The sequence below is a fragment of the Lissotriton vulgaris genome, chromosome 7, assembly GCF_964263255.1.
Source record: "Lissotriton vulgaris chromosome 7, aLisVul1.2, whole genome shotgun sequence".
NCBI lineage: Eukaryota > Metazoa > Chordata > Amphibia > Caudata > Salamandridae > Lissotriton > Lissotriton vulgaris.
Window position 1 is genome coordinate 683,878,001 of NC_141695.1, and position 27,463 is coordinate 683,905,463.

General features: G+C 42.3%; 1 protein-coding gene across 1 annotated transcript in view; it reads left to right on the top strand.

Annotated features, from left to right (window-relative positions):
* ADAP2 (ArfGAP with dual PH domains 2) overlaps nucleotides 1-26,407 on the top strand; it is a 263,061-nt gene extending 236,654 nt beyond the window's left edge. Inside the window, exons 10-11 of the mRNA XM_086930890.1 lie at nucleotides 20,034-20,262; nucleotides 25,473-26,407. Coding sequence (XP_086787016.1) covers nucleotides 20,034-20,262; nucleotides 25,473-25,519 — 276 coding nt within the window. The 3' untranslated portion in view covers nucleotides 25,520-26,407. The remainder of the gene's footprint in view (nucleotides 1-20,033; nucleotides 20,263-25,472) is intronic.
* The last annotated feature ends 1,056 nt before the right edge of the window (nucleotides 26,408-27,463 follow it).

Here is a 27,463-nt window from a genome sequence, read left to right on the forward strand (position 1 = left end):
CAAACAACTGGGGATCCACCCATTGAGTGGGATGAATGGATAGACATTTTTGAGAACTACTTAGAAGCACTTGATGGAAAGGATTTTAGTGCAACTAGGAAAAAAGCCTTGTTGTTAAGCGCTCTAGGCAAGGAAGGCCAACGTTCCTTTAAATATCTTCCAGTAGGATTAAATCAAGATGGGAGAGCAATAACCAATGTTTATTCTGAAGCAAAAGCTCGCATGAAGAAGCAGTATGCAAAGGAAGTGAATATTGTTATGGCCAGGCATAAATTTTACACTCAACCCCAGAGGAACGAAGAATCAGTTGACCAATTTGTAGCTAGGTTACGAGAACTGTCCATCAAATGTAGTTTCGGAGAGATAAGAGATGAAATGATACGCGACCAGCTGATAGTGCAATGTTGTAACAAAAAGATGCAAGAAAAACTGTGGGCAGCAAAAAATCCGACCCTACAAATGGCCATTGATATAGCGAAAGTAGTCGAAGAATCGAACGCATGTATGAGAGAGATGGAAAAGAGAGATAATGGAAAGGAAAATGTTCAAGGGAATGGTGTTTCTTGTGTTGAACAAGATGAAGTTGCCGCTGTGAATAGGAAAAGTGTAGATTTGAGTGAAAGAGGTCCGAAGAAATACAACAATGGGTTTCCAGGAAGTGACAGGAACAGATATCAAGGAAGGATGTGTAGTAGGTGTGGGAGCACTTTCCATAACTCAGATTTTAGGAGATGCTTTGCTATTGACAAAGTCTGTAGGAAGTGTGGGAGGAAGGGACATTTCTCCAAGATGTGCAGGGGAGGTAATGCAGATAAAGTAGCTGTTGTAGAGAACAGGGAAATAGTGAGAGACGTTGTTGGTGTTGAAGGTGCCAACAAAATTTTGTGTTTGGGTGAGGATGGTGTCAGTGAAGGTGAACCCGGTAGAAGGTTCAGGCCCAAAGCTCAATTCCTTATCGATGAGATCGAGACCCAGCTGATGGTCGATCCAGGATCATTGTGGACTATCATTCCAAAGGATATGTATTTAGAAAATTGGAAAAATGTGCAACTGTTACCTAGTGATATTAGTCCCTGTGGTTACCAAGGTGAGAGTATAGATGTAATTGGGTTCATGGTATGTGTGATATCATTTAAGGATCGCTCCGTCAAAGGGAAGGTGTATGTGTCCAGATCAGGCCCAGCAATTTTGGGATGGGGGCAACAGTATGACCTTGGTATAATCATTAATCCCAGGGCAGCTCAACAGGTGATGGTTGTTGATAGCATAACTACGGATTCAATTGTTGAGGGGATGCAGTGTTTGTTTGATGAGCACATAGGAGAGTTGAGAGGTTATGTGCATAAGATTGTATTGCGCGATGATGCCATGCCTATGCAACACAGGGTGAGGAAGGTTCCATTTATTGCACGTGAGGAAGTGAAGAAAATGTTGAAGGAAATGTTGGACCAGGGAGTGATAGAACAAATAGAAACATCACCTTGGATTTCTCCCGTAGTTATTACAACCAAATCTGATGGAAAATTTCGTTTTTGTGTGGACCTTCGCACCCTGAACCAGAACATTGTTGTAGATAACTTCCCGTTACCAAACATCAACGAGTTGGTTCTGTCATTAAAAGGGGGGAAGTACTTCTCTAAGCTGGATCTTCGCAGCGCTTATCATCAGATAAAGTTACATCAAGACTCCAAGGCTTTGACAGCTTTTATAACAACCGAGGGGATTTATCAATTCACACGCATGCCTTTCGGGCTTGCCTCTGCAGCCGGAGTGTTTCAAAGAATGATGGGGGCTGTACTGAAAGGTGTGAACAACGTGGTGTATTTCCAAGACGATGTTCTAATATTTGGTGAGACCGTAGAGGAACACAATCTGATCTTAAAGACTGTTCTAGAAAGGATGGAACAAGCTGGATTAACTCTTAAGAAAGAGAAATGCAAATTTGCGGTGGAAGAAGTTGAATACCTGGGTTATACCCTATCTGTCGATGGTGTGAAACCCAAGCGAGATTTATTAGACTCTATCAGGAATGCACCAGCTCCGAGTGACAAAGATCAGTTGAGGTCGTTTCTCGGCCTCATTGAGTACTATGCAAAATTCGTAAGAGACTTTGCAGAGAAGACGGAAAAAATTAAGGTGTTGTTGAGGAAAGGATGCAAGTTTGTGTGGGGTGTGGAGCAAGTAGAATGTTTTAAAAAAATCAAAGATGAAATTTGTGATGCAGGCATCCTGACTCCATTTGATACCAACCGTAGGTCAGTCTTGACTGTGGATGCCAGTGCTGTGGGTGTTGGTGCGGTTTTGGCTCAAGTACATGAGTGCGGGATCAAGACTGTGGCTTTCGCTTCTAGGACGCTCACTACAGCTGAGAGGAATTACTCTATTATCGAGCGTGAAGCCTTAGCCGCAGCGTGGGGTTGCGAGTATTACAGGATGTATTTGTGGGGGTTCAAGTTCACGCTCTTGACAGACCACAAACCCTTGGTTAAAATTCTGTCACCTGGTGGGGCTGGCAAGGGTTCTGCGAGGTTAGCTAGGCTCGCTGCTAGGATTCAAGAATATCTGTATACAGTTGAGTACATCCCAGGTTGGAGGAATTGCCAAGCCGATGGACTCTCTAGACTACCACTACCTTGGGAGTCGGTAGACAAGCTGGGTGTTGAATCATCCAATTCTGAAGGGTCTGTAGCTGCTGTGGATGAGGTAGTAGATATCTGTGCCGGGGCAATTGGCAAGAGTTTGTGGAATACCTCCATGGCAAAGGATGTGGTGTTGAGAGAAGTCAAGGACTTGATTGTTAAGGGTCCGAGGAGAGAGAGTTGCCTATCCCCCGCAGTTCGCCCATATTTGAAAGTACTTGATCAATTGTCTGTCTTGGACAAGGATGGCTTCTTGATTTTAATGGAAGATAAGTTTATTCCCCCACAAGACGTGAGGTTTACTATATTTAAACTAGCCCACGAAGGCCATCTGGGACAGTCCCTCACCAAGAGGAGAGTTAGGGAGAATTTTTGGTGGCCTGGCATGGACCAGGAAATCTCTCAGTGGGTGGAAAAATGTACGGACTGTTTGGAGAGTGAAAAGAGGCTCAAAGTTGGTAGTCATACTGGTTGTGGATCAATAGGTGACCCGGGGTCCCCATGGCACACTATATGCCTTGATTTCATTGGCCCGTTCTACCAGTTGAGTCAAGATATGAGGTTTGGGTTGGTGGTAGTTGACATTTCCTCAAAGTGGTTAGTGGTTAAGTTCATGAAGGAGATTACTACCAATAATACTATTACTGTGTTGAGCGACATTTTTAGGGAAGAAGGTTTTCCAACTAGGATTGTCACCGACAATGGGACTCAGTTAACTTCCTTGGAGATGGCCAATTTCTTAAAAAAATGTGGAATTGCACATTCTAGGACCTCACTTTACAATCCCCAGGGGAATGGAATAGTCGAGAGGGCGAACCGGATGGTTAAAGGTGCGATTCAGATGGCAATTTCGTCAAGAACAGATGTGAGAGATTTAGTAAACGACCTGGTTTGGGCCTACAGAACCACTGAGAATGGTGTGACTGGAATGATTCCTTTTAACATCATGAGGGGGCGTTCAGCTGGCACAAAGCTTGTTGCCGCCTGGATGAAAGAGTTGATAAATGTTGGCCCTGACAATCCCGGCGCTGTGTGTGAGCCGGATAGCAGTTGTAAGATTGCGGTGAATGATTGGGTGAAGGTCAAGCCTGGTCGAGTTGGGGTTGGGTTGACCAAGTTTAGGGGCCCATTCAAGGTCAGGTCTGTTCATAGAAGGTTCATTACTCTATTCAACGGCGAAAGTTGGAACCTGAGGCGTGTGGCACTGTACAAAAAAGCTGAATGTAGCCGTGATGTTCCTTCTAAGGAGATCAATATTGATAGAGTTCAGAGAGTCAGAAGACCTCCAAGTTACTTGCATGATTTTGTTTGCCAATAAGGTCTCTCTCTCTGTAACGATGAGCATGTACTTGTATTTTGTTTTTTTTTTCCCTTTCTCTTTTCTCCTGCTTTCTATACGAAGGGAAGAGGATATGTTGTATTCTCTTCACTTATGTTTTGCTGTATCACTTTAAGTTTAACATTCCATTTCCTTGATGTCATTATCCACTGTATTCTTCCCAGTCAGTTAGCTCTCTGCTTTCTGATGGGATCACCAGCTTTTCTCTGTAGAGCATAATAAATGCCTTATAACCTTCCATGATCTCTCCATCTTCATTTACATCACATTCCAACAACAACCAGGACCCTCCTCGGCTCCTTTTTTAGGAAGAGGCCAACCACAAAACCGAGCACGCCCACGGTACAATCAGCCATGGGAAATGTCGACACGGAGGCAGAACTACAAGAACTGGTAGTCTCCCCGATTTTCAATTTGTCAAACAAAGTCCTCACTTCATCAGAAACTAGTATTTTGGAAAAAGGTCTCTCCTTTGTCCCTATGAGACATACTAATTTTGTGAAACTCAAAATGGAGGCACTTGAATTTTGTCGAAAAATAAAATTAAAATCTTTCTTTGCACAAACAACGGTGAATTCGCCATTGGAGGTCACAGGACTGAGAAAAAAGTCAACATTTTGCCCACCAGGAAATAAAGTTGCAAAAGAAATAATTACCTTTGAAAAAACCATCCTATCAGCCATAACCAAAATGGAAGAAAAACGTAATTGGACAAAATTTAACATCTCACAAGCTGAAAAATGTGCTTTAGAGAATCTCAAAAAGGATACGTCAGTTATAATAAAACAGGCGGACAAGGGAGGATCAATTGTCATATGGGACACTGAGAAATACATAGGAGAAGTGATGAGTCAACTCAATAACCCTAGGTGCTACAGGAAAATAGTAAAGAACCCCACTACAGAATTGCAACAACAACTTAACCCAATTTTGGAGAAAGGCTTGGCTGAGGGAATAATCGGGAAGAAAGAGTTTGAATATCTCAAATGTAATACTCCACGAATACCCTTATTTTACGTCTTACCTAAAATTCATAAAGACATAAATGCCCCCCCCCGGAAGACCAATCATCTCCGGTTGTGAGTCACTATTTGAACCAGTGTCCAAGTTTGTGGACTTTTTCTTGAAACCTTTTATGTCTGAAGTTAAATCATTCCTCCGAGATACGACTGATTTTATCAATAAACTTCCCACCATTCCGTTTGAACAAAATGAAGATTTCTTAGTAACAATGGATGTGTGTTCACTGTACACCCAGATCCCCCAGAGTGACGGTCTGGATGCAATTCAGTTTTACTTGGACCAACGACCCAGACCCACTAGAGTACCAACAGAGTTCATCATGCAATTAGCAACATTGGCACTGAAGAAGAATTATTTCAACTTCAATGGAGAATTTTTCTATCAGACAAGCGGTGTAGCCATGGGGTGTCCTTTCGCCCCAGAATTAGCTGTACTATTTATGGCATTATACGAAGAGAGATTTGTCTATCAGTCAAATCCATTCGTCGAAAAAATTACCAGTTGGAGTCGATACATTGACGACGTCTTCCTAACTTGGAAAGGGACCGAAGAAGACCTAAAGGAATTTCACGTGTGGCTCAACTCAAGAACAGAGGAAATCAAATTCAGCATGAACTTCTCCAAAGTAAAAATGTCATTCCTCGATGTCGAGGTATACCCAACAGATGGAGGCTTGGTGACTACACTATATAAAAAATTGACAGACAGAAACAAGGCTTTACATTTTAATAGTAATCACCCGCGGAATTTGAAAGAAAACCTCCCATTTGGACAGTATTTGCGGATTAAGAGAAACTGCCATTTCAAAGATGAATATATGTTCCACGCTGCGAACCTGACAGACAATTTAGTGCTAAGAGGCTACCCCATAAAATTACTGAGAAGAACAATGAAGAGAGTATGGTGGATTCCTCGAGATACACTTCTAGTCAAAAAGGCAAAACCAACTCTCAACAGGATAGTATGTGTCTCAACATTTTGTCCTAACTCCAACCTATTTAAAAAAAACATCTTACAAAATTGGCATCTGGTGGAGAATGTTGACGAGACACTGAAAGAGAAGCCATTATTTGCCTTTAAAAAGGATCAAAGCGTTGCCAACCACTTAGTTCGAGCAGCAATAAAGAAGAGCACACCAACAATTGGTACCATGCTAGGACTGCCACCAATCCAAGGACACCACAAATGCGGGTCTTGCATTTGTTGTGCAAGTACATAAGAAGGATGTCTGTTCCAACATAAGCAAAATTTCTGGAAACATGAGAAATTCACGAACTGTAAGTCAAGGTACGTCATATATGGCATAAAATGCCCTTGCGACAAGTTGTACATCGGCAAAACAAGTCAGGAGGTGAGATGCCGCATTACCCAACATAAATCACGGATAAAAAAGAATGTGATAACTGCCCCACTTGTCAATCATTGGACGAATCACGAGCACACACTAGATGATCTAAAACGGACAGTGATCGCTAAAATTGAAAAAGACCCCAGAGGTGGTGATATTGAAGAGAAACTATCACGGAATGAAGCCATGCTTATAATCAAGTTCAATACGGCGACAAATGGTCTTAATGAACTCTCCGAGATTTACCGTTTGTAAACACTCAAGACGTTATACCGTGGACCCAATAATGAACTTGAAAACATCCCCGTTCGGGTTGCGGTCCCCCCTTTAGACCGTGAGCCCGGCTACACAAAGTCCAATTCAACATAAACGTACATCGTCTCCATGACGACGGACAATTAAACTACAATCCCCACAATTCTTTGAACCAGGAAGTGAGTTAAAACTAGGACACGCGAGATCAGGTACACCGACTGGATGGTGCCGGCAGCTGCATTCACTGACAGAGACCGAAGAGCGTGGACCCCCCGATATACTCAGCGTACAAGAATCACACAGGTAATTTAAGACATCGTGGTAGACTAGAACCACAAGACGAGTGATTATAAAAACGGAGACCTGACATTAGTCTCCCCCTCTTTTCAGAAAACCAGAAAGAGACGTTTCACCGTTCTATCCGGGAAATAGCACCCGACTTACTCCCACGCTACGATAAAAGTAAGTGGCTCCCTTTCCATCCACAGCGGCTGCTGCCACCAGCATACAAACCACCGCATCCTGACAAGTCCTTCTATTCTTTTAGATCCCCACTTCCATCCGAATTTGTGACAACAAGGATTTCGTAAAATCGCGGCATGCGTAAAATTATGTGAGTATTCACGTATGAATGTGTCAATCAAGAGAGTGCAAGCGCTTTTTTTAGAATCATAGGCTAAAGAGGCTCTATTTTTGTTACAGTTTCAGAAAACAAGAGAGAACCCACCAACTGAGAGGTAGGATTAGTTTTTCCGTACCCCACTGTAGCGATGAGAGGCATGGTATTGTCCCTATGGTTGATCCATTCTTGTTCTCCATTCACAGGCACATGGTCCTGATGAGATTTCCCCACAACAAGGGGTCATCGAAACGCGTAGACCTCTTCTACCCAGCATTAGGAATTTTCGATTGATTCTCAAGCATATCAAAACTCTTCATTTGCTCATTTCCAATGCTACGTTTTCTAAATCATGATGTTGTAAATATTTTTGTTTAATTGTTATATGTGTGTATATATCAATGTGTTGTTCTGTATGAATGTTGAATGTAAGTTGAGAGTTTGTCAAAAAAACATTGTCTTTTTGTATGTCAAATTAATGTTTTTTCATATGTGAAGTGGAGCCAAACAAGTGTTGTTTGTATTCAAATGAAAAAAATGATCATTTATATGATATTTGTGATGCAAAAATAATAAAACCCATTGGATTTATTCCGGATAAAACATTTCCCGAGAATTACTGTTTAAGTCAGTGATTCGAGCGATCATTCTTGATCCAAGTTTAAGTAGTGTGGCAATATTGGTACTCTTTTTGGTTTATAGTTGCCTGTCTTTAACAGCACTGCTTGTGGAATCACAGGTTCGTTAATTGACAATGACGTGACAAAGAAAAACATTCATAACTGCACTCATCAGAATTTGCATTTATTTCAAACTTTGAAGTAAGATGTTTCAGATTCTGCAAAGTGTGCTTTCTTTTGTACATGTATGTTATGACCCCTGTCAAATAAAGTGGTTGTTGTTCTCTATCTTTCTAACACCAACACTTTTTAAATGTTAGGGTGCTTCAGAAATATAATAATTACTAGAACTACTTACTAGAACTAATTAAAGCACTTTAGGGGTGCAGTCCTTGTTCCTTGCTTCTAAGAGAGACGGCTTACTGGTCTTCCCTGGTAAAATCAAATCCATGCAATCTGTTATGACTGGCATGATGGTATCCCTCGCTTCCTGTCCTAGTGAATGCGATTAGCCTAGTTCAGTACATGATCGAATGGCGTGCTGTTGCACGTAGGCGTGTGCGTGCACGCGTGCGTGTCTGTCCGTGTGTGTATATATAGCTGCCCAAGTAGACCGCATTGCCAAGTTTTAGCAGCTGGTTCTTCTTTGTTCCTTTGTATGTGGCAGCTCTTGTCCTCGTCCTCATATCCAGACCAGCTTCACTCAGGTCGCTGTGTGTTGAGGTGAGGGTGTGGAGCAGAGAGGAGACCTCTGTGTTTTCCCCACCGGTATGGCGAAGCTCCAACAATAGCTCAGCCTGCGACCTGCAAACGGGTGGTCCCTTAAGAAAAGAAAGTATGAGGGTGGTGCCGCCTACTAACCCTGAAAATTAGGCCATCCTCATATCTTGTGTTCAGCTCAGGTGTATAAGCTGCTGCCTCTGGACCACGTCTTTAGAGAAAGTACATTCACTGAGAGTATTCTGGGATGATTCCCATCCACGCGGATTCTGAGATACTTGGCCATGGTTACGAGATGTGTGAAGTGAACTTTCCGCATGGTTTTCATCCAGTAATTTCACTCCTTGCAACTACAAGTGTATGCATCTCATGCAGTTAACTGGTCAAAATGACCATGCACTAAATCTGCCTCTGTAAAAATGGCAAACTGCAAGGATCATGAGCTGAATGGCGACCAATTATTTGTGAGAAATTAGCACCAAACAACAATACTGCCAAGAGCAGGTGACATTTCTACCAAAACATCAGTAATCAATTATTTGTCAGTATAATATCCCTCAAATCATTAAGTTATTGAGAAAACATCAGTGCACATTAAAAACAATGCAACGACCATTCAAAACAAACAAGCATTGGCATAGCCAATAGGTCTCGCCTTTGGGAACTTATAAGTGTTTAGCCATGCAACAGTTGATGTTGTTGCACCAAGGATATTGTGCTGCATAACTAAATACTTATAAGGTCCCAAAGGCGAGACCTATTGGCTATGCCAATGCTTGTTACTTTTCCTAGAGAGTGCATGCCATCTGCTATCCGTGTTTTGTTCTCATATACTTCTAAGGCACTTTCTGAAAGACCATTTCCTTTCTCCTAATTGCCTCTACTATCGTTCCACTATGAGCTTCTGGATCGCCTGATATTTCATGCATGGCTGTATTTGAGGGACAACTGCTAGCTGCTCTTTCCCCCTGCTTGTTCATTGTTTTATCTGGGACTAAACAATTTGCATTCTGATTCATCAGTCCGTCAACATTATTATCCTTTCTCCCACTGCCCCGTGTAGTGTTAATGGCAATACCTGACTTCGCATCCTGTATAGGGACTGACATGACGTCCAGTAGGTATTGCACCGTTACAACGCAACTTTTATAACGGACTTCTGTTACAACGCAACTTTTACAACGCAGGATCCATTTACAACGCATGTCATTACATAGCAGATGCTATTACAACGCATGCCATTACAACGTAAGTATAGGTAAGTATATAATTTTTTAAAAATTTTATTTAATATTATTTAATTAATTTGATTAATATTAAATGTACATAAATATATTTATTTTTAGGTTTTAGGGCAAGGTTTGGTTTTTGGGGTACAGGGGTATTTTTAGGTTTTAGGGCTGGGTTTGGTTTTTGGGGTACAGGGGTATTTTTAGGTTTTAGGGCTAGGTTTGGTTTTTGGGGTACAGGGGTATTTTTAGGTTTTAGGGCTGGGTTTGTTTTTTGGGGTACAGGGGTATTTTTAGGTTTTAGGGCTGGGTTTGGTTTTTGGGGTACAGGGGTATTTTTAGGTTTTAGGGCTGGGTTTGTTTTTTGGGGTACAGGGGTATTTTTAGGTTTTAGGGCTGGGTTTGGTTTTTGGGGTACAGGGGTATTTTTAGGTTTTAGGGCTGGGTTTGGTTTTTGGGGTACAGGGGTATTTATAGGTTTTAGGGCTGGGTTTGGTTTTTTGGGTACAGGGGTATTTTTAGGATTTAGGGCTGGGTTTGGTTTTTGGGGTACAGGGGTATTTTTTTGTTTTAGGGCTGGGTTTGTGTTTTGGGGTACAGGGGTATTTTTAGGGTTTACTTTTTTTCAAAATCACGACTTTAAATAAATTAAATTAATTAAATTAAATTAAATTAATTATATTATTTACAATTAATAAATAAATTAAATTACTTTAATTAAATTAAATTAATTACATTTTTTAAATTAATTAAATTAAATTATATTATTTACAATTTATAAATTAATTAAATTACATGAATTAAATGAAATTAAATTAATTATTATTTTTAAATTATTAAAATTAAATTAATTATATTAAATTTTATTACAATTCTTAATTTATTTAAATTACATTAATTAAATTAAATTAAATACAGTAAATTAATTACAATTTTAATATTACTTAAATTACAATAATTATATTAAATTACATTAATTACTTTTTTTAAATTAAATTAATTAAATTAAATTAATAAAATTAACTTAATTAATTTTTTTTTAAAAAGATATACTTACCTATATTTACGTTGTAATGGCATGCGTTGTAATAGTATCTGCTATGTAATGACATGCGTTGTAAAGGCATGCATTGTAATGGATCCTGCGTTGTAAAAATTGTGATGTAACGGTCTGCGTTGTAAAATAACGCGTTGTAACGTCATACATCCGCCTGCCTTCTTAGTTGCTTTAATTGCTCCAATTTGGCATCAATTGCCATTGTCAATGTGGCTAAAGTTCTGTGCCACATTAATTTACGTATCCAATTTGTCTGCATGTACCCTGGTTGCTTTAGTGATAGCTGATAATGTTTTTATGAGGGCATCCCCCTCATGGTTCCTATGTCATTAATGGTACTTGACAGCGGGGTCCTAGAGGTTCTAGGGTGCCCGCTTGTCCTCTTTCTTCCCCTCTGATGGAATATAATACTGAATAAACTGTTGTTCATTTCCTGCCTCAACTATTACGAACATATTTATTTATTTAATTTATTTATTTATTTATAAAGCGCAACACTCATCCGGGGGATATCAAGGCGCTGAAGGCGGAAATACAAGGCCAGGCTGCTGAAACGGGATGCCAAATAGTTTTAGTATCTAGGGAATAGATGGGTTTTTAGTTTTTTCCGGAAAATCAGGTAAATGGAAGTGAGCCGTAGGTCCAAGGGGAGCTTGTTCCATTTCCTGGCTGCCAGATGTGAGAAGGAGCGCCCTCCGGTCCTCACTTTCTTAATACGCTTGGTTCTGGCTAAGGCTTGTTGTAAAGAGCGGAGGCTCCTTGTGGGAGCGTAAAACTCAAATTTCTCTTGGAGGATCTTTGGGCACGTTAAATACAGTGCTCTGTGTGCATGACAGAGCAGTTTAAATACTGCTCTTTGATGGATGGGTAGCCAATGGAGACTTTTCATGCACATTAATGCCGAGCTTAGTCTGTCGTTATTGCCGAAGAGTTTGGCTGCAGCATTTTGAAGTACCTGCAGCCGCGTGAAAAGGTGCTCATTCATGCCCACGAATAGGGCGTTTCCGTAGTCGAGCTGACTTATGAGCAGGGCCTGTGTGACTGTTCTTCTGCAGTCCAATGGAACCCAGGGGGAGAGTCTGGATAGCAGTTTTAGTGTTGCGAAACCTTTACCACAGAGGGCCCTTGGCACGTGGTCCTTCATGGAGAGAGCATCATCAATCAGAATGCCCAGGTTTCTTACCCATGGTTTAGGGTCGAGAGCGGCTCCGAGTGTTTGTGGCCACCAGGTGGCATTCCAGATTCGTTTTGCCCCTCCGAAAAGCAAAATCTACGATTTCCCTGCATTTAGCTTTAAGCAGTGATCAAGCATCCACTGTGCCATCTCCGAGAGACAATTGTGGAGTTTTATTTTTGAAACTTCAGGTCTTTCCCCCAGGGCTACCATCAACTGTGTGTCATCCGCATAGGAGCATATTACGAAACCCCACTTCCTGCAGATTTTGGCCAAAGATGATACATAGGCATTAAGTAAGGTGGGGCTCAGCGATGCTCCCTGCGGGACACCACAGTTGATGGCTCTTGGTCTGCATTGGAACTGACCCAGTTGGACTGTTTGTGTTCGGTTACTGAGGAATGAGCTGAACCCTTTCAGGGCTTTTGAGTGAATTCCTTTTTCATAAAGGACTTTCAGGAGCTTGTTGTGGGAGACCATGTTGAACGCCGCCGCCAGGTCCAAAAGGATCAAAGCTACGGCTCCTTCCTGGTCCGTACATGTTCTGATATTATCCAGTACTGCCAGCAGCGTAGCCTCTGTACTATTGTTTGCCCTGAAGTCAGTTTGTGATGGGTCCAGTAAATCATTTGTTTCTAAGTAATGTGAAAGTTGTTTGTTTACCATTTTCTCCATGACCTTGGAGAGGTATGGTAGTTGTGAAATTGGGCGGTAGTTTTCTGGATTAAGGATGTCTGAGCCTGCTTTTTTTAGCAAAGGGGTTACTATTGCCTGTTTGCATGTGTCGGGGAAGGTGGCAGTCATGAGGAAGTGATTGAGAAGTTGAGTGATGTCCGGGCAGAGGGTCAGTGCAATCTGGTTGAAAATAAAGTGGGGACACTGGTCAAGGGGGGATCCTGACTTTACTTCCCCCATTGTTTTTTAAGACCTCTGCTTCTGTGAAGGGCGTGAAATCACTTAAAGCTGGTAATGTTTCCGAGAATGGGGTTTGGAATTTCTGACTGATTATGTCCTCTTTTATAGTGGGGCTAAAGGTACAATAGATTTTACTAATCTTGTCCGAGAAGAAGTTGCTGATTTTCTCGCAAGCTTCTGGTGAGGGGGGTAATGTTTGGGACATGCTGGCAGGTTTGCTTAGTTCTTTCACTATATTGTATAACTCCTTCGCTGAATTGCGGTTATCATGAATACGTTGTGCATAATAGGTCTTCTAATGGCGTGGTTATAGGTTCTGAGTTCTGCCTTATACTGTAGCTTGTCAGTATCCAGTTTGGACAGCCTCCATTGATGTTCGATATTCTGAAATTTCCTTTTTAATACCTTTAATTGGGGCGTGTACCACTTCTCCTTAGGGGATCTGAGCGGGTGCTTGGGTTTTTGCGTGGGGGCGATTAGACCCAGAGTCAACCCGATTTCTGTTTCAGGATATGCTGCCCCGGTATTAGCTGGAGTGCCGGTCTCAGACTGGAGAGCCGAGGGGTGCCAGTGAAGTTGAAACAACGTCTCCGTGACTGGTTTCCAGGCTCTAATAGTTGTTGGTTGGGGCTTACAGGGTTTGGTTTGTTTGGCCAGTAATCCTAATGGGAATGCTATAAGCGAGTGGTCTATCCATAGTAAGGGTCGTACTTCTTGAATAAGTGTGGCCTCAATGTTAGAGAATAGCAGGTCAAGAGTGTGTCCTGCTATGTGAGTAGGTCCCTCAATCCATTGCTTGAGTTCAAGAATCTGCATGTCGTTCTGTAGTTGGGAAACAGCAGGATTGTCAAATTTCTCATAACGAACGTTAAAGTCTCCAACAGTTATATAATTATTTTGCTTCAGGCAAACAGGGAGAAGCTGGGTGAGTAGTCGGGATCCAAGCTCAGCTTGGCAGCCTGGAGGATTATAGATTACTGCTCCGGATAGTACGATACTGCCGGCGTCAATTATTTGAAATGGAAGTATTTCATGCTCTCCTTGTTGTACCACTTGCACCGGTTGGCATGTCAGGTGGTCTTTGAATATTATCGCAACGCCCCCTCCCTTCCGGCCCTGCCTATCTTGTTTGATTATTTTATATGTGTCTGGTAGGGCGTTTGCAATGTCTGGGGCATTGTTTCCATCCAACCAGGTTTCCGTGATGAAGACAAGGTCAGGGTTCTTTTCGTTAATTACATCCCAGATATCAAGTAAGTGTTTCGGTATTGATCTTGCATTAAGGTACAGGCATGACAAATTATATAGTTCTGATATAGTCTGCCTGTTTCTCTGGGTTTGCTTCAAACTGCACCATTTACAGGACAGGCAGGAGAAAGGACCATAAGTTAGGCCTGGATGGGCTTTTGCACATTGCGTGTGGGCCTTGTCCCAGTTACCAGGGAGAGCGAGTAATTCGTCTCACGTATATCTGCGGATGGTCTCAGAAGGTGAGGTGATTTGGGCAGGGGTTCTGGCCCCTTTCGCCTGGCCGGCCACGTACGGGCGCAGACAGGCTTGCCTTTGGCGCGCCAGCGGCGCGCCCGCTGCACTCGTCCGCTGTGCTGCCGCTGGCACATATGACTGATATAGTGGAGGGCGCGTGAGCCTAGCTCCGCCCTCCCTCGGTCTAGAAGTGCCTAACTATTGGTCCTGCTGCTCCCAGTGACGCCCTCCACACAAACGGCACACATCCGCGGTGGACCGGGCGGGGAAGCCAGCAAGGATCAGCAAGATGTCCCACAGTGCTTTTTTAGCAGGTAAAAGTTTTAAAATATTACCAATACAATTTTTAAAAGCAGAGAGCTAGTGCAAGCTTGATTGGTCCGTGACTCACCCCTAATGTCACTACAGTGCGCCGTCGACAGAGTAAGCAAAGGAGGTCTGTGAGAATGCCTCAATGTCGAGAAATGTGGGTTAAAAGGAGAACGCTGGGTGGTGAGACAGCAGCCTTACCGTGATTACAAGCCTTCTCCCCCTCCTCCTTAACAACTACTGCTATCTGAGTTGATTTGATATTGCCAGGGCCCAGGGCAAGCTGTTCTCTGGTATGCTGGGCTGTCGTCCTAATGATGATCTTTGGGAAAAGGCATGGGCCTGCAGGGCTCCACCTTTCTTTTTCCTTTGAAGGTGCCCCACTTCTCTGCATTTCCTCCCATTTTCCTCCAAGATTGCTTTCTTTATTTGGTCTTATTCTTTAATTTACCACATGCCCCTCTAGTGGGACCTCTCCCAGCATTATTGATGTTGGCTGTATTCAGAGAACTTGTTTAATCTCACCGTCATAAGTAACGTTTAGGCATCCTTTACTCATTGATCTTACCTACTGCCCTGTGACCTCTTGGCTTGTTGATCAGTATCAGTTGACATTAGCACATTCGTCATACAATCAGCTAAGATACAGAAATCCGGTTAAGAATCAAGGTGCAGGCAGTAAGGGATCCAGTTATGTAATGTGTTGTGTTATGTTATAAATTTATACAGCGCACGATTACCAATGGTGTCTTGGCACTAGCAAACCGAGAAGCAAGCAGAAGGATTAATCAAAGAACAGCCAAGTCTTGATGGCTTACCTGAACGAAGTCAGAGAGGGAAGATTTCTGATGTTAAACGGGAGGGAGTTCCAGAGCCTTGTGGCTCCCATCACAATTCTTCTACCACCCCAGTATGATTTAAAAGCTCTCTGAAAAAGTATCACTTGTTTCTCCTTTTGATCTCAGACATCTTGGGGGTTCCAGTGCAGTGAATGTTTCAGGAACTGAGGGCCGGCCCCGTGAAGTGCCTTGTATGTAATACATAGGGTTTTAAACATGCTCCGATTTTTAAATGGCAACCAATGCAGACTTTGGAGATGGATTCCCACCGACTGAAATTTGAGAATCTCCAGGAGAAATCTTACGGCCGCGTTTAGGATCCTCTGGAGCCTTTAAAGTTACTTCATCGGCTTGCCAAGATATAACCCATTACAGTAATCTAGTCTGGAAAGGACTAGGGATGTGACTACAGTTTTCCTGCTTTCTGTAGGAATCAGAGGTAGGATTTTCTTAATGGCTTTAAGCATGAAGAAACTTGATGACGAAACTGACTTAACTTGTACTTCAAAGTCCAGTCTCTGGTCTATAATCAAACCCAGGTTTTTTACTTTGGGGACCGGGATAGGTGCTGTTCCGAGGTCATTTGGCCACCAAATCTGGGACCATGAAGGAGAAAAAGTCCCGAACAGAATCACCTCGGTTTTCCCGGAATATAACTTGAGACAGTGCGAACTCATCCAGAAGCTGACTGCAGTCATGCAGTCCCTGAATCTATTTACTGACAGTGATGTATTTTTGCTAATGTTTACTACGATTTGGGTATCATCTGCGTACGATGTTAGTGCCATCCCAAAAGATCTATTAAGAGCTGTCATTTACGAAACATTAACATTAAAAAGTGTGGGAACTTAAGGAAGAGCCCTGTGGAACTCCACAAGGAAGTGTGAAGGTCGGAGGAGTCAGGCTCTCTAAAGCCACCAATTGTGTCCTGTCTTCTAGAAAAAAGGATATCAATGCCAATGTCTTTCCAGAGATGCCAAAAGAATTACAAATTTTAGGCAAGGTTTTGTGGTCTACTGTGTCGAAGGCCACCGACAAGTCAAGCAGCACAAGGGCTGCAGCGTCCCCTGTGCCATTATTGTTCTTATTTCATCAGTAGCCTTTATTAGCGCTGTTTTGGTGCTGTGCTCTGACCTGAATCCAAATTGTGCCTCATCTAGCAGGTTATGCTCTTGTAAATATAAAGTAAGTTGGTACTTCATAACCTTTTCAGCCGGTTTGGCTGGAACTGGAAGGCGAGAGATGGGCCTATAATTGCTTGGATCCAGTGCATCAAGGTTGGCTTTTTTGAAAAGGGGTAAAATCGAGACACTCTGCCACATAGAGGGAAAAACACCTTCTGTAAACATGGAGTTACAAAATGGAAGTTAATCTAGTTCCAAGTACCTCCGGGGCTTTTTTGAATATCATGGGAGGGAGTGGATCGTAAGGTGAGCCTGATTTTATTTTGGAAATAATAGTCATTATTTCATCAACAGTTACTGCTCTGAATACTGCAAGGATGGGGCCATTAGGGTGTGGTACACTTGAGGCGTTATAATTATTAGTTTATTTGGTGAAGGTCCAAGCACCCACGACCGGGAGCGTCTGGCATCCGCATTTGGCGCTCTGCTCTCCGAGCGTGGAACAACAATTGAACAACAACAACTCAACTTTAATGACATCAGTCTCGAGGAGACCGCATGCGCCTCCCTCACGAGGAGCAAGGCAACTCATTACATCACAACCTTTCCCCCCATCAACAAACATGAGGAAGACGAAGGAACAAATCAAACAAATAAATACAATTGATCATACACCATTAAGTATGCAGAAGAACAAACTTGACTTGCAACCAGCGAAGTAAAAGTAAAATGTTATTCCAAAATATAATCTTTAAATTTGCAAGGTAATTTCCAGAGTGAACATTCTCTCTGTTGACTGTCACCTCACCCAAAGAAGTCACAGGGAACGAAACATCTTGGAGTGTCATGGAATCACCTTCAGAAATTGTGGTACCAGCAACCGCATTAGAAAATACAGTGTCTTGTTATCAATTATAAGATTGACTCTGATCCACATTAAAAGCAGAATGTTTTTGGTGATGTCTGCCTGTGAATCATTAAGTAGGACCAAACTCCTCTTGTTCCACCAATCCCTGTTTTTCAATAAGGCTGAACATTTGCTCACCTGAAAGAACAGTGCAGGTGACGAATACCTAGCTGTTCCTTTCATAACTCTTTTGGGATTTTTGATTAGGCCCTAATCACCCACCTTTAAAGACTCATATTTAAAATGCTTACCAGTGTCAAAATTAAATGTTGTTTAACCTCAACTCTAGATCTAAAGGAATCCAGAGATTCAATTTCTTGACCACTTTTGCAAACAAGCCAAATAGGACACAAATTGGAGTAAACTTTCTCCCTCTGAGCAAAGTACCGTTCGACCCCAGGGGTACTGTGAGGTGTGATGTTCTATGACCAAATCTTGTTCTTTATATATTCTTGAACATGTAAACCTGAGGACAATGCAGTCTGCACACCCTCCTTGACCACTCTGTTCCCCCTTTCAACTAGGCCATTGGGTGAGTACAGAGCCACTTTAGGATGTTGGACATCATTGTACTCTAAAAACATACACATCGTGTGCAAAATGAAATAAGTCCAGTTGTCAGAGAAAATTGTTTTTGGTGGTCCCTCCAATATGAAGACATGTTCTATACATTTTATGGCATTATCAGTAGTGGGACCATCACAAAACTATCCATTTTGAAAAAGAATCCACTATTAAAATTAGATATTTGTTCTCAATAGGAAACACGTCATAAGGACCAGAAAAAGCAAGACCAACTTTTTTTCCAGGGACCTTTGGGAAATGGTACAGGATGTAAGGGCGTGTTAAAGGTTTTCCATTGTTTGTCAGAGAGGAGGCATTCCACACAACTTTCAATGGTTGATCTAACTTGACTCTCCAGAGAAGGTCACCGATAGTATTGCTTAAGGCGCTGGCATGTTTTGATGACCCCTAAGTGACTATAATGAGCTGTCTGAATGTTTAGGATCTTTGGAATACGCCTCTCTCCAGGTCACTTCAGAAATAGGTGCACACTCCAAATAACTGCTGCTCTCTACTGAAGACGGGCTCAACCCAGAAACACGTGTCTAAAGATATACAGCAAAGTCTGCACCAATTTTGGTGAAAAACTCCAGCTAATTTTGAAGTAAGTTTGAACTGTGTACTGCATTTACCAGGATGCAAAGGCGAGAACTGTGCTGGGACTGTGAGGCAGTGTGATCCCAAACCCCTTTTCTACAATCATCTTCTGGTCCTCCTTGCAGTATGAAACGTGGCAATTTGACAAAAACTAGTTGAGCTGTAAATTCAATGCAACTGTATGGGACTCCAATTCCAGACTTCAGGGTGTGGCTGAGGGTGGGATGTTTGACTGTGCCTAGGACAGCTGAGTGGTTGAGAAATATTAGGAGGCGGGGGCATCAACTTCATCGGTGACCAAGAGGGTGCCATCTATGCTCTGTAAAGTAGTGGTTTTCTTGCTGCTGCTGGATCTGAAGCCAGATTGATATCCAATCTATGATGGGCTTTCTGTCAGTTTGGTGTCATTTCGTAGATGTTACTCAACTAAATATTGAGGGATTCATTATAGAGTTTTGCAGATGGGGGCCTTCTACCAAAAAGCAGCAGATGTCCCATCCGTCAAACGTATGGTTTCCCAAGTCTGTTGAGGGTCATGCAAGTTCCAGGTTTCAGCTGGCAGATCCTCAGCTGACTCTGCCATTGGAAAGCTTTAATCCAAAGCCAATTCGCCCTATTGGGTCTAAGTAATGTACATATGTACATAAGACAGCCCGCCCTCCTTAGTATGGACATTCCAGCGTACATTTTTCCTGCTCAGGACTAACAGGAAAAGCTTATTGGTTTCGAACAGGTAACCAAAAAAAATTACCCCCCTGCCACCTGATAGAAGAAAACTTCCACTGTGTTAGGGTAGTTATTTTTTTTCTTTTTCAGTAACCAATTCCTGCATTGAGGGATTGTTTATGAAAAACAAAAATGTAGCTGAGCGTTAGTATTAAATTAAACAAGGTATCCACTTGGCAGAGTTTCGGTGCCTTCAGGGGAGCCACCACCATGGTGGGTGGTCTTCCACCTGGGTAGCAGAGGACATCTGACCTAGCTGGCCGGCAGGGCGGTAGGCCGCCTGCCATGTCCAACTTAGGCCCTGGTTTTTACATGTGTTTAAGGCAATACTTTTTTTATTATTAAAAAGCTCTTGCTTAACTCTGCTGAACCATTCAATTATATAATAAAATCCATGATGAAAATGTAACATTCTCATACTCTTTCATTCATTGTTAAGCTAAATGATAAAACGGTGATAACACAGTACATTACATTGCTCAATTTTAAATTCACTTAGTCTACACTCACAAAGACAATTTTGACCATATTAATATTTTTACAGGATGCCTACGAGCAAGGTGGAGTTTTTATCGGAAGCACTGCCTACGGGTACAAAGTGACAGATGTTTTACCAGCTGGACTAAGAGTAAGAAACCGGAGAACAGGAATAAGTATCGAGACTCCAGATAGGACTTTCTTGCTTATTTGTCCAAATAAAAATGAGCAGACAGAGTGGATAAAAGCTTTAAATGACATAATTTCCCGACCAATTACACCTCAGGACTATGCAGGTATGTCATTGCAGCTTTCATTAGTGCATTTATCTTAATAGAATGATTCCAGATATGCTCTATGGTGCAGACTCACAAGAAAGTAAGAGGGAAAATCGAATTGTCAAAGATAATTACACATGAGCAAAAATGTGCATCATACATAACCAACAGAAATTAGGCTTGTGCATTTTGTTGTGCTGGGAACATATAACCATATTTAAGGCTATGCACATTGGATAGCCACATAGAGTATGTGGGTGTGAAAGAAGCATACACAAATTGGGAGCGTTACAGATGTGTTATAGGAGAGGGCTAAGGTTGCTCATGCAAATGAAGGACGTCTGATGGAAAGTTCATCCACGAAGATTCCTCACTTTAGGAATTTCCTTCATGCAGCAGACTGGACATTTCCATCAGCATGAACTCTCCAGCGCTGATAGGTGGCACGATGCGGCCCACCACAACTCTGCCCTTCCAGGGTGTTTCAAGGTGAGAAAATATGAGGCTCCAACAGTTGCTGCTCCACAACTACCAATTTTTTAGCAACTTGATATTTCGACACGCCCTTTCACCTTGCATAGCAGACCTAGAAGATCTCCTGGTCTACGGTGCACTGTAGAGTACATGACTGATGGAAGAGCTGACCAGTAACAAAATATCCATTGTTTATAGATCCCTAGGGGTAAACTTCCCTCCCGCCGACTCTTGGTTTGCTACAGGAGCCGTGGGAACGCATCCTTGGGCCCCTGACGTAGGATTAATGGAGTGAGTCGGTGACTGCGACACAATTCAGGGCCATTCACCAGAAATACTTACACAAGCCCTACTAAGCACGAGACAAACTGTGGAAGATGGGTGTTGTGCCATCCGCAAACTTCTTATGTCGCCACTCCAAGCAAGGAGACTTCATACACATGTTGTGGACCTGCGGAAGGGTGGCCTCCTTCTGGGAGGGGTCCTCACATGCCTGGGATGAGTTCTGGATTGGAATCTTCCCAGGGACTGAAGGTATCCTTTTGCACAGTAATAGTTACAAGCTAGCTCTATTATGGTTGGGCATGGTCATAGCTAAAAGGCATATCGCCAAATCCTGGAAAGATACAGAAGCCCCATCAACAGAAAGTTGGAAGAAAAGTCTAGATCATTGTATGAGCTTCCTTAGAGCTGCCCATATATGCTGCTAGAGGGTGACCACAAAAGCGCTATACCATCTGGGCTGACGTGTGAATATGGAGGCATTCTTCTTGAGCACTGCTAGAGATGGGACACATGGCTTGAGGGAAAATGATGGTTTATAGCATGTAGAATTGTGGCTAACAAGTTGATGAAGAGAGGATCAGCATCACAATGGAGGTGGTTTATGAGGCTTATTATGTGGCAACAGGTTTTTTCTTAGGGGGTGGGAGGGGGGGTAGTAATCCAATGGTACGAATTGTCTGCCTTTCTTGTTGGAAAATGAATGAAATATTTTAGAATAAATAAATCCTCTGTTATGAGCAACCAAAGTGAATCTGGCTGAGGCCTAAGACAGGAGGCCACCACTCATGAATCCAAATACAGAATGGACATCCCACAAACAACATTACTATTTTTCAGTTCTAGCTCATCTAATTGACTACAAAAGTCATGCATTTGTAACACCTCTCCTGGGCTACTGGCAGTTACTCTCCAATTTGAGGATGTTTTGGGTGTCAATCGCATAGGTCATGAAGTTAATCAAATACCCTAATATGTTTGGCCAGAGGGGCCACATATATGAGAAAAGGGAAGGAGGTAAGGGATGAACTGCATTCGTTTTGAATCTTCCTCTGTAGCTGGCAGAATTGTTTTGCCAGGACGCCTAAATCCAGCAAGCAGTATGACAGTATAACAATGTAGTGTGACGGCCAGGACCATGGATCAAGGCATGGTGGTTAAAAAAGCCAGGGCTCGCCTCACCATATGTTTGAAAACCATCATTGACCAGTTCAGTCATTGTGAAATTGTTTTTAGACCTGCTTAAAGTAAAACCCCAGCCTTTCCATTATTGCACATTAACACATATTTTAAACGTACTGCCATCTCGTTTTTTGGTAATGCACACTGCAGATCTAGCTTGATTTTTTGAATAACCATAGCCTCATTTTGAAGTTGGCAAAAAAAGTGAGAAACTGAGATTTGGTGATGTCAGTTTTCTACTGCATGCCACTGTATCTCTATTTCAACTTCTTCTCATATTCTTTTCATGAGAAAAGCTAGGTACCTGCATGTTAGCGGCTATCTTGAGTTTCTTTTTAGACCATGTGTATTAAGCTCTGCTTGCTGCATTATAGAAAGACTCACTCCATTCATCCTCCATCAGGGCCCCTAGTACTCATTCCCACGGCTCCTTTAACAAACCAACCATCGGGGGTGTTTACCACTAGGGATCTATACACTTGCTATTTTGTTATTGGTCAGCTCTTCCATCAGTAATGTGCTCTCTAGTGAACCATGGACCAGGAGATCTGGCCATTTCTCTGACGTGAAGGCTGGTTCCCACTAGTAGTCAAACCACCATTCATTCACAATGAGACACCCTAATTAAGAAGTAACATCCAGGGCCGCTATGTCCCCTTTAAAGGTTGATTTAAAGCATTTGGCTATTGGCTAATTCTACCCATGGAGGGCGGTTGTTCCATGACAACAACTCTTGCAGCCACAAACAATGACGCAGCGGTCTTCCACTCACACAGACGTTTTAAGGCATATGCAAAGTGGGCGATTGCCCCGGGGTCCTCAGGTTCCAAGGGCCACCTGATACAGTGACCAGGCAGTCAGACGTTCTGACAAATACTGGGCTGCCTATGAAGCCGATTCTTTGATTTTTATAATTTGATATTTGTGCACACAAGCTTGACAGCTTTATGTGTGTACCCGGCCCGCCCAATATTATCTCTCATGCTCTCAGGAAGTTTGTGGGAAATAAATTATAAACAATATTTCTGTCTCATGTTTTTCTCCTCAGCTCACTTCTTCTACCTCACCCATTTTTCTATATCGCTGTTTCTCTACTTGTCTCTACATCTCAATGTCCTTACCCACTCTCCATGTCAACTCTCTCTATCTCTGCTCTGTTCTTCACCTCTGCCTCAATCCACTTCTCTCGGCCTTACCTGTTTCTACCTCCCTCATAGGTTTTCCCCTTTCTACTATATCTGCCTACCTCAAAATCTCCACCTCATAGCTGTCTTCCTAACACCACTCACTGCACCTCATTGCCTCTTTCATCTCACCTTCTCATGTCTCCCCTCAATCAACTTCACCTCCTTATCAGCCTCATATCTCTCCTTACCTCACCTCTCGATCTCTTTACCTCACCTTTCTCTAACCTTTCCATCAACGGTCGTTTGCTCACAGCCCTTCACCTCATCTTTCTACCTCCATTTTTTCTCTACTACATATCTCTTGCTATGGCATCTCTCTCTCTGTCTCTATTAGTGTGTAACAACTCACATTTCCTGACCATGTGTATGATACTTCAACTATCCACTCCTATATATCTTCCTACCTATGTCCTCTCTCCCTCACCTCTCCCTCTTCCTTACTCTTTTCTAGCTGCCTCTTTTCCTACCAATTTCAACCACACCTTTCTCTATATTGCCTCTTTTTCTCTCCTTCACCTCTTTTCTATTTCTGCCCTTAATGCCGCACTACATTTTTCCCTCGATACTACTCCATTGAACTGATCTGACTTTCTGTACCTCTTGTCAATTTTACCCTCAACCATACCTCTTTCTACCTTGCATCCCTTTAGCTCCTGCACCCTACCTCTCTACAAGCCTACCTCTCTAACTCATTTCTATTCCTTACCGCTTTCTATATCTCACCCATTGATGTACCCCAGCCATCTCCCTAATTTTTCCCCCTAACACTTAGCTCTACTTACCTTTCTAACTCACACTCAAGTCTTACCTATATTTCTAAGTCCTTCCAACTCTTGGTATCTCCATTTATTACTTCATAGCCTTTCTATGCATACCGATTGTTTCTCCCTACATATCCTCCCTCTTTTCATCATCTTTAGCTCTACCTCTTGTTTTGTGTCATCTCTCTCACTATGCCAATTTCTTTATTCTAGTGGTGAGGGTGGGTTTGTTTTTGATTATGAATATCCAGCTATTACCACTACAGTTTCAATTGTTATGTGTATATTTGTTAATGTAATTTTATTCACTAGGTCACTCCTATAGTGTGCTTGCTGCAATGGGAACAGGTTGGTCAGACACGGAATTTCATATAAAATATTGGTATTTTCAGCCAAAACATATTTAGATCGAAGCACAAAAAGGAACAGCTTTAATAATAATTGTTTGAGCTTTGTTTTGGTACTCTTTGGCGGATGGGTGCCAGGTAGTTTCAGCTTTTGGTTATTTTTGTGTGACCAGTTTTCTGAAAGTTTAACGTATTATTCAATATTGTCAGGCATCATGTGGGCTTAAATTAGATAACAATTGATAATAATTTCAATGTTGTTTCAAGTACGAGGCATGAAATATGTCTTGTCTGGGGCCTCAAAAAGTCTTAAGATGGCCCTGGGGTATAAATACTTGTTTAACATGCCAGGGGACCGAAAACTGTAGACGCAGGTCCTCAGAAGGGCATGTGTCTACTCAGTGCTAAATCTGTGAAAACATTGGTGCAGGGGCCTAAAATGTTTCTTGGGAGCCTTTGAGGTGTTGCTGAATCCCAGTGTTGCCTAGGACCAAAGCTGCCTAGGCTTTATTGTCCCTCCTACTTCTTTCTTCTACCACTTACATTTTCTGTGTCCTCATCCCACTCTTGCGGATTCTAGTTAATCTTCGCTTTCTTCCTTTATTGCTGTTTTCCTATCTTTTTCTTCCTCTGTCCAGTATTGAAAAGTACGTTCTGGTCCCCATAAATGAGTGCCCATCATCTGGACATAAAGTAAGCACTGGAACAATAAAATTACCCCCAGCCAGGAATGAGCATCTGTCTCGCATAAATACTTGATTGGTGCACAAATCCTGCTACAACACTGTTTTCATCTGAATTGTCCTCTATAAATGCATCATTTTATTTTACTTGCACCGACTTATATTTTGGAAATCTTGTTAATATCCGCAAGTCTGCCAATTTTGCTTTACCATTTAAATAAAAAATGCTGTTGATAATAACGATACATATTCAAAGTAAAGTGTATTATGCAATATGTACACCATTATTCATTTTTTTATTTTTCTTTGCAGCGGAAGCCAACCTCAGACAAAATCATAAAAGGTCTATAAGACGCTGACATGAATTATCAATGTATTTTATTGGTATCTTTCGTTAGTCTACCACTTGAAGATGTGGGAGGTGTTGCATTTTATTTTCGAAAGATCTAGCACATGACTTGAAGACACCCGTAATATAAGAAGAGACTAACAGATTTTGTTTGAGTGAACATACTTTCTTATACAAAGGGCCTCAACAATAAAAATGTGCATCTCCCCTAACTGCAAAGTTCTTTAAGTGCATAACGGCTGAGACAGAAGAAAGTCATCATAAAAGTTCCATTTGTTTAGGAGCCCTCTGACATACCTGCCACTTAACATTTTTGGTTGGGCAGCCCTTGAAAATCGATGGCAGGGGACAATCCCCACCTGACACCGGTCTGACCCAAAGGTCATCCAAGGAAGTAGCTGTTTCAAGGTGATGACTTGCAGGAGATCCCTGTGACTGGTAGACAGAGCAGCAGTCGGGTCGTGTTTTCTGGCTTCTTCTAAAGTCAGTTTCCCCTGTACGGGGTGGGGATCTCAGACCTGAGGAGTTTGGACAAGTAGGTGGGACTTTATTTTAGCATGGTAGCTTTCCTGCTAGACCTTTCTCCAGATTTCAGATAGATTATTTATACAAGGCTCCTCAAATCTTTCAGTAAGTTGACTTTATTTTGCCCCCAATTTCACACCTTTTGACCCCCTTGACTTCATCTTCAACATTAACAAGTTAGTTATAATAACTACCGTTTGCCAATGCCAAAGGTTTCTGACCATATTTTCAACAATGACACTTATTTATCTGTATCTCATATTTTGTTTCCATGTATTTTAATGACATTATGAATGATGAATGTGTGTAATGAGCTTCTGTAAAATAATCCAAGTAAATTTGTTTGTATGATTAGTAATAAATTATATTTTCCTACAAGCAGTTCTTTGATGTGTTTATGTATGTCCTGTTTAACACCAGGTCCAGTTTATCTTTGGCATCAAATACGAGTTGCCTGACAACAAACATGCAGGGGTTTGCTCAGGGGTGTGAATTATGAGTTGTGTGGATTTTAGCACCTCCAGTCAATCACCACAGCTATCATGTCTTCCATTCACTCAAGGGTCTCTTACAGCCCACTGCCTTCACTACTTTTTCAACCTACTGCAGAAGGAAATCAGCAGTGCACTCACCACCATCCTCAACTCTTCCATCACCACTAGTATGTTCCCCAATGCCTGGAAACACACAGAGGTGAAACCCCTCCTGAAGAAACCCTCCGCTTATGCCAGCGAGCTCAAGAACTACCGCCCGATCTCGCTGCTCCCCTTTATGGACAAGGTCCTGGAGAAAGCCATCAACTGGCAGCTCACCGATCAACTGGAAGAAAAACCCCACTTGACGTCTATCGGTCCGGCTTACACTCAAATCACAGCAGAGAGACCGTCCTAATAGCCACAACTGATGACATCAGACCCATCCTCAGCTGAGGTGAACCTGCAGCCATGATTCTCCTCGACCTGCCTTTGACATCGTATCCCATCACAACCTTTCTCCAGACTTCACATTGGCATCAGAGGAAACGCCCTCAAGTGGATTTCCTCCTTCACAGGACGCAGAGAAAGAATCAACGGCCCTCCTTTCAACTCTGAACCCAAAAATATAATCTGCAGAGTCCCTCAGGGATCAAGCCTCAACCCCGCCATCTTTAACGCCTACATGACCCCACTCGCTGACATCGTCCACACCCATGGAATCAACATCATCTTATACACGGGCGATGTCCAATTCATACTCTCCCTCACAAAAGCCACAGCCACTACCAAACCTAACTTCCAGAATGCCATGACCAACGTCGCCAAATGGATGAAATTCAACTGCCTGAAATTGAGCATAGACAAAATGAAAGCTCTCAACTTCGGAAAGAGCTTCTCCTCATGGGCCAACAAATTGTAGCACTAGGTACACGAACACGCATCCAACAGCCACC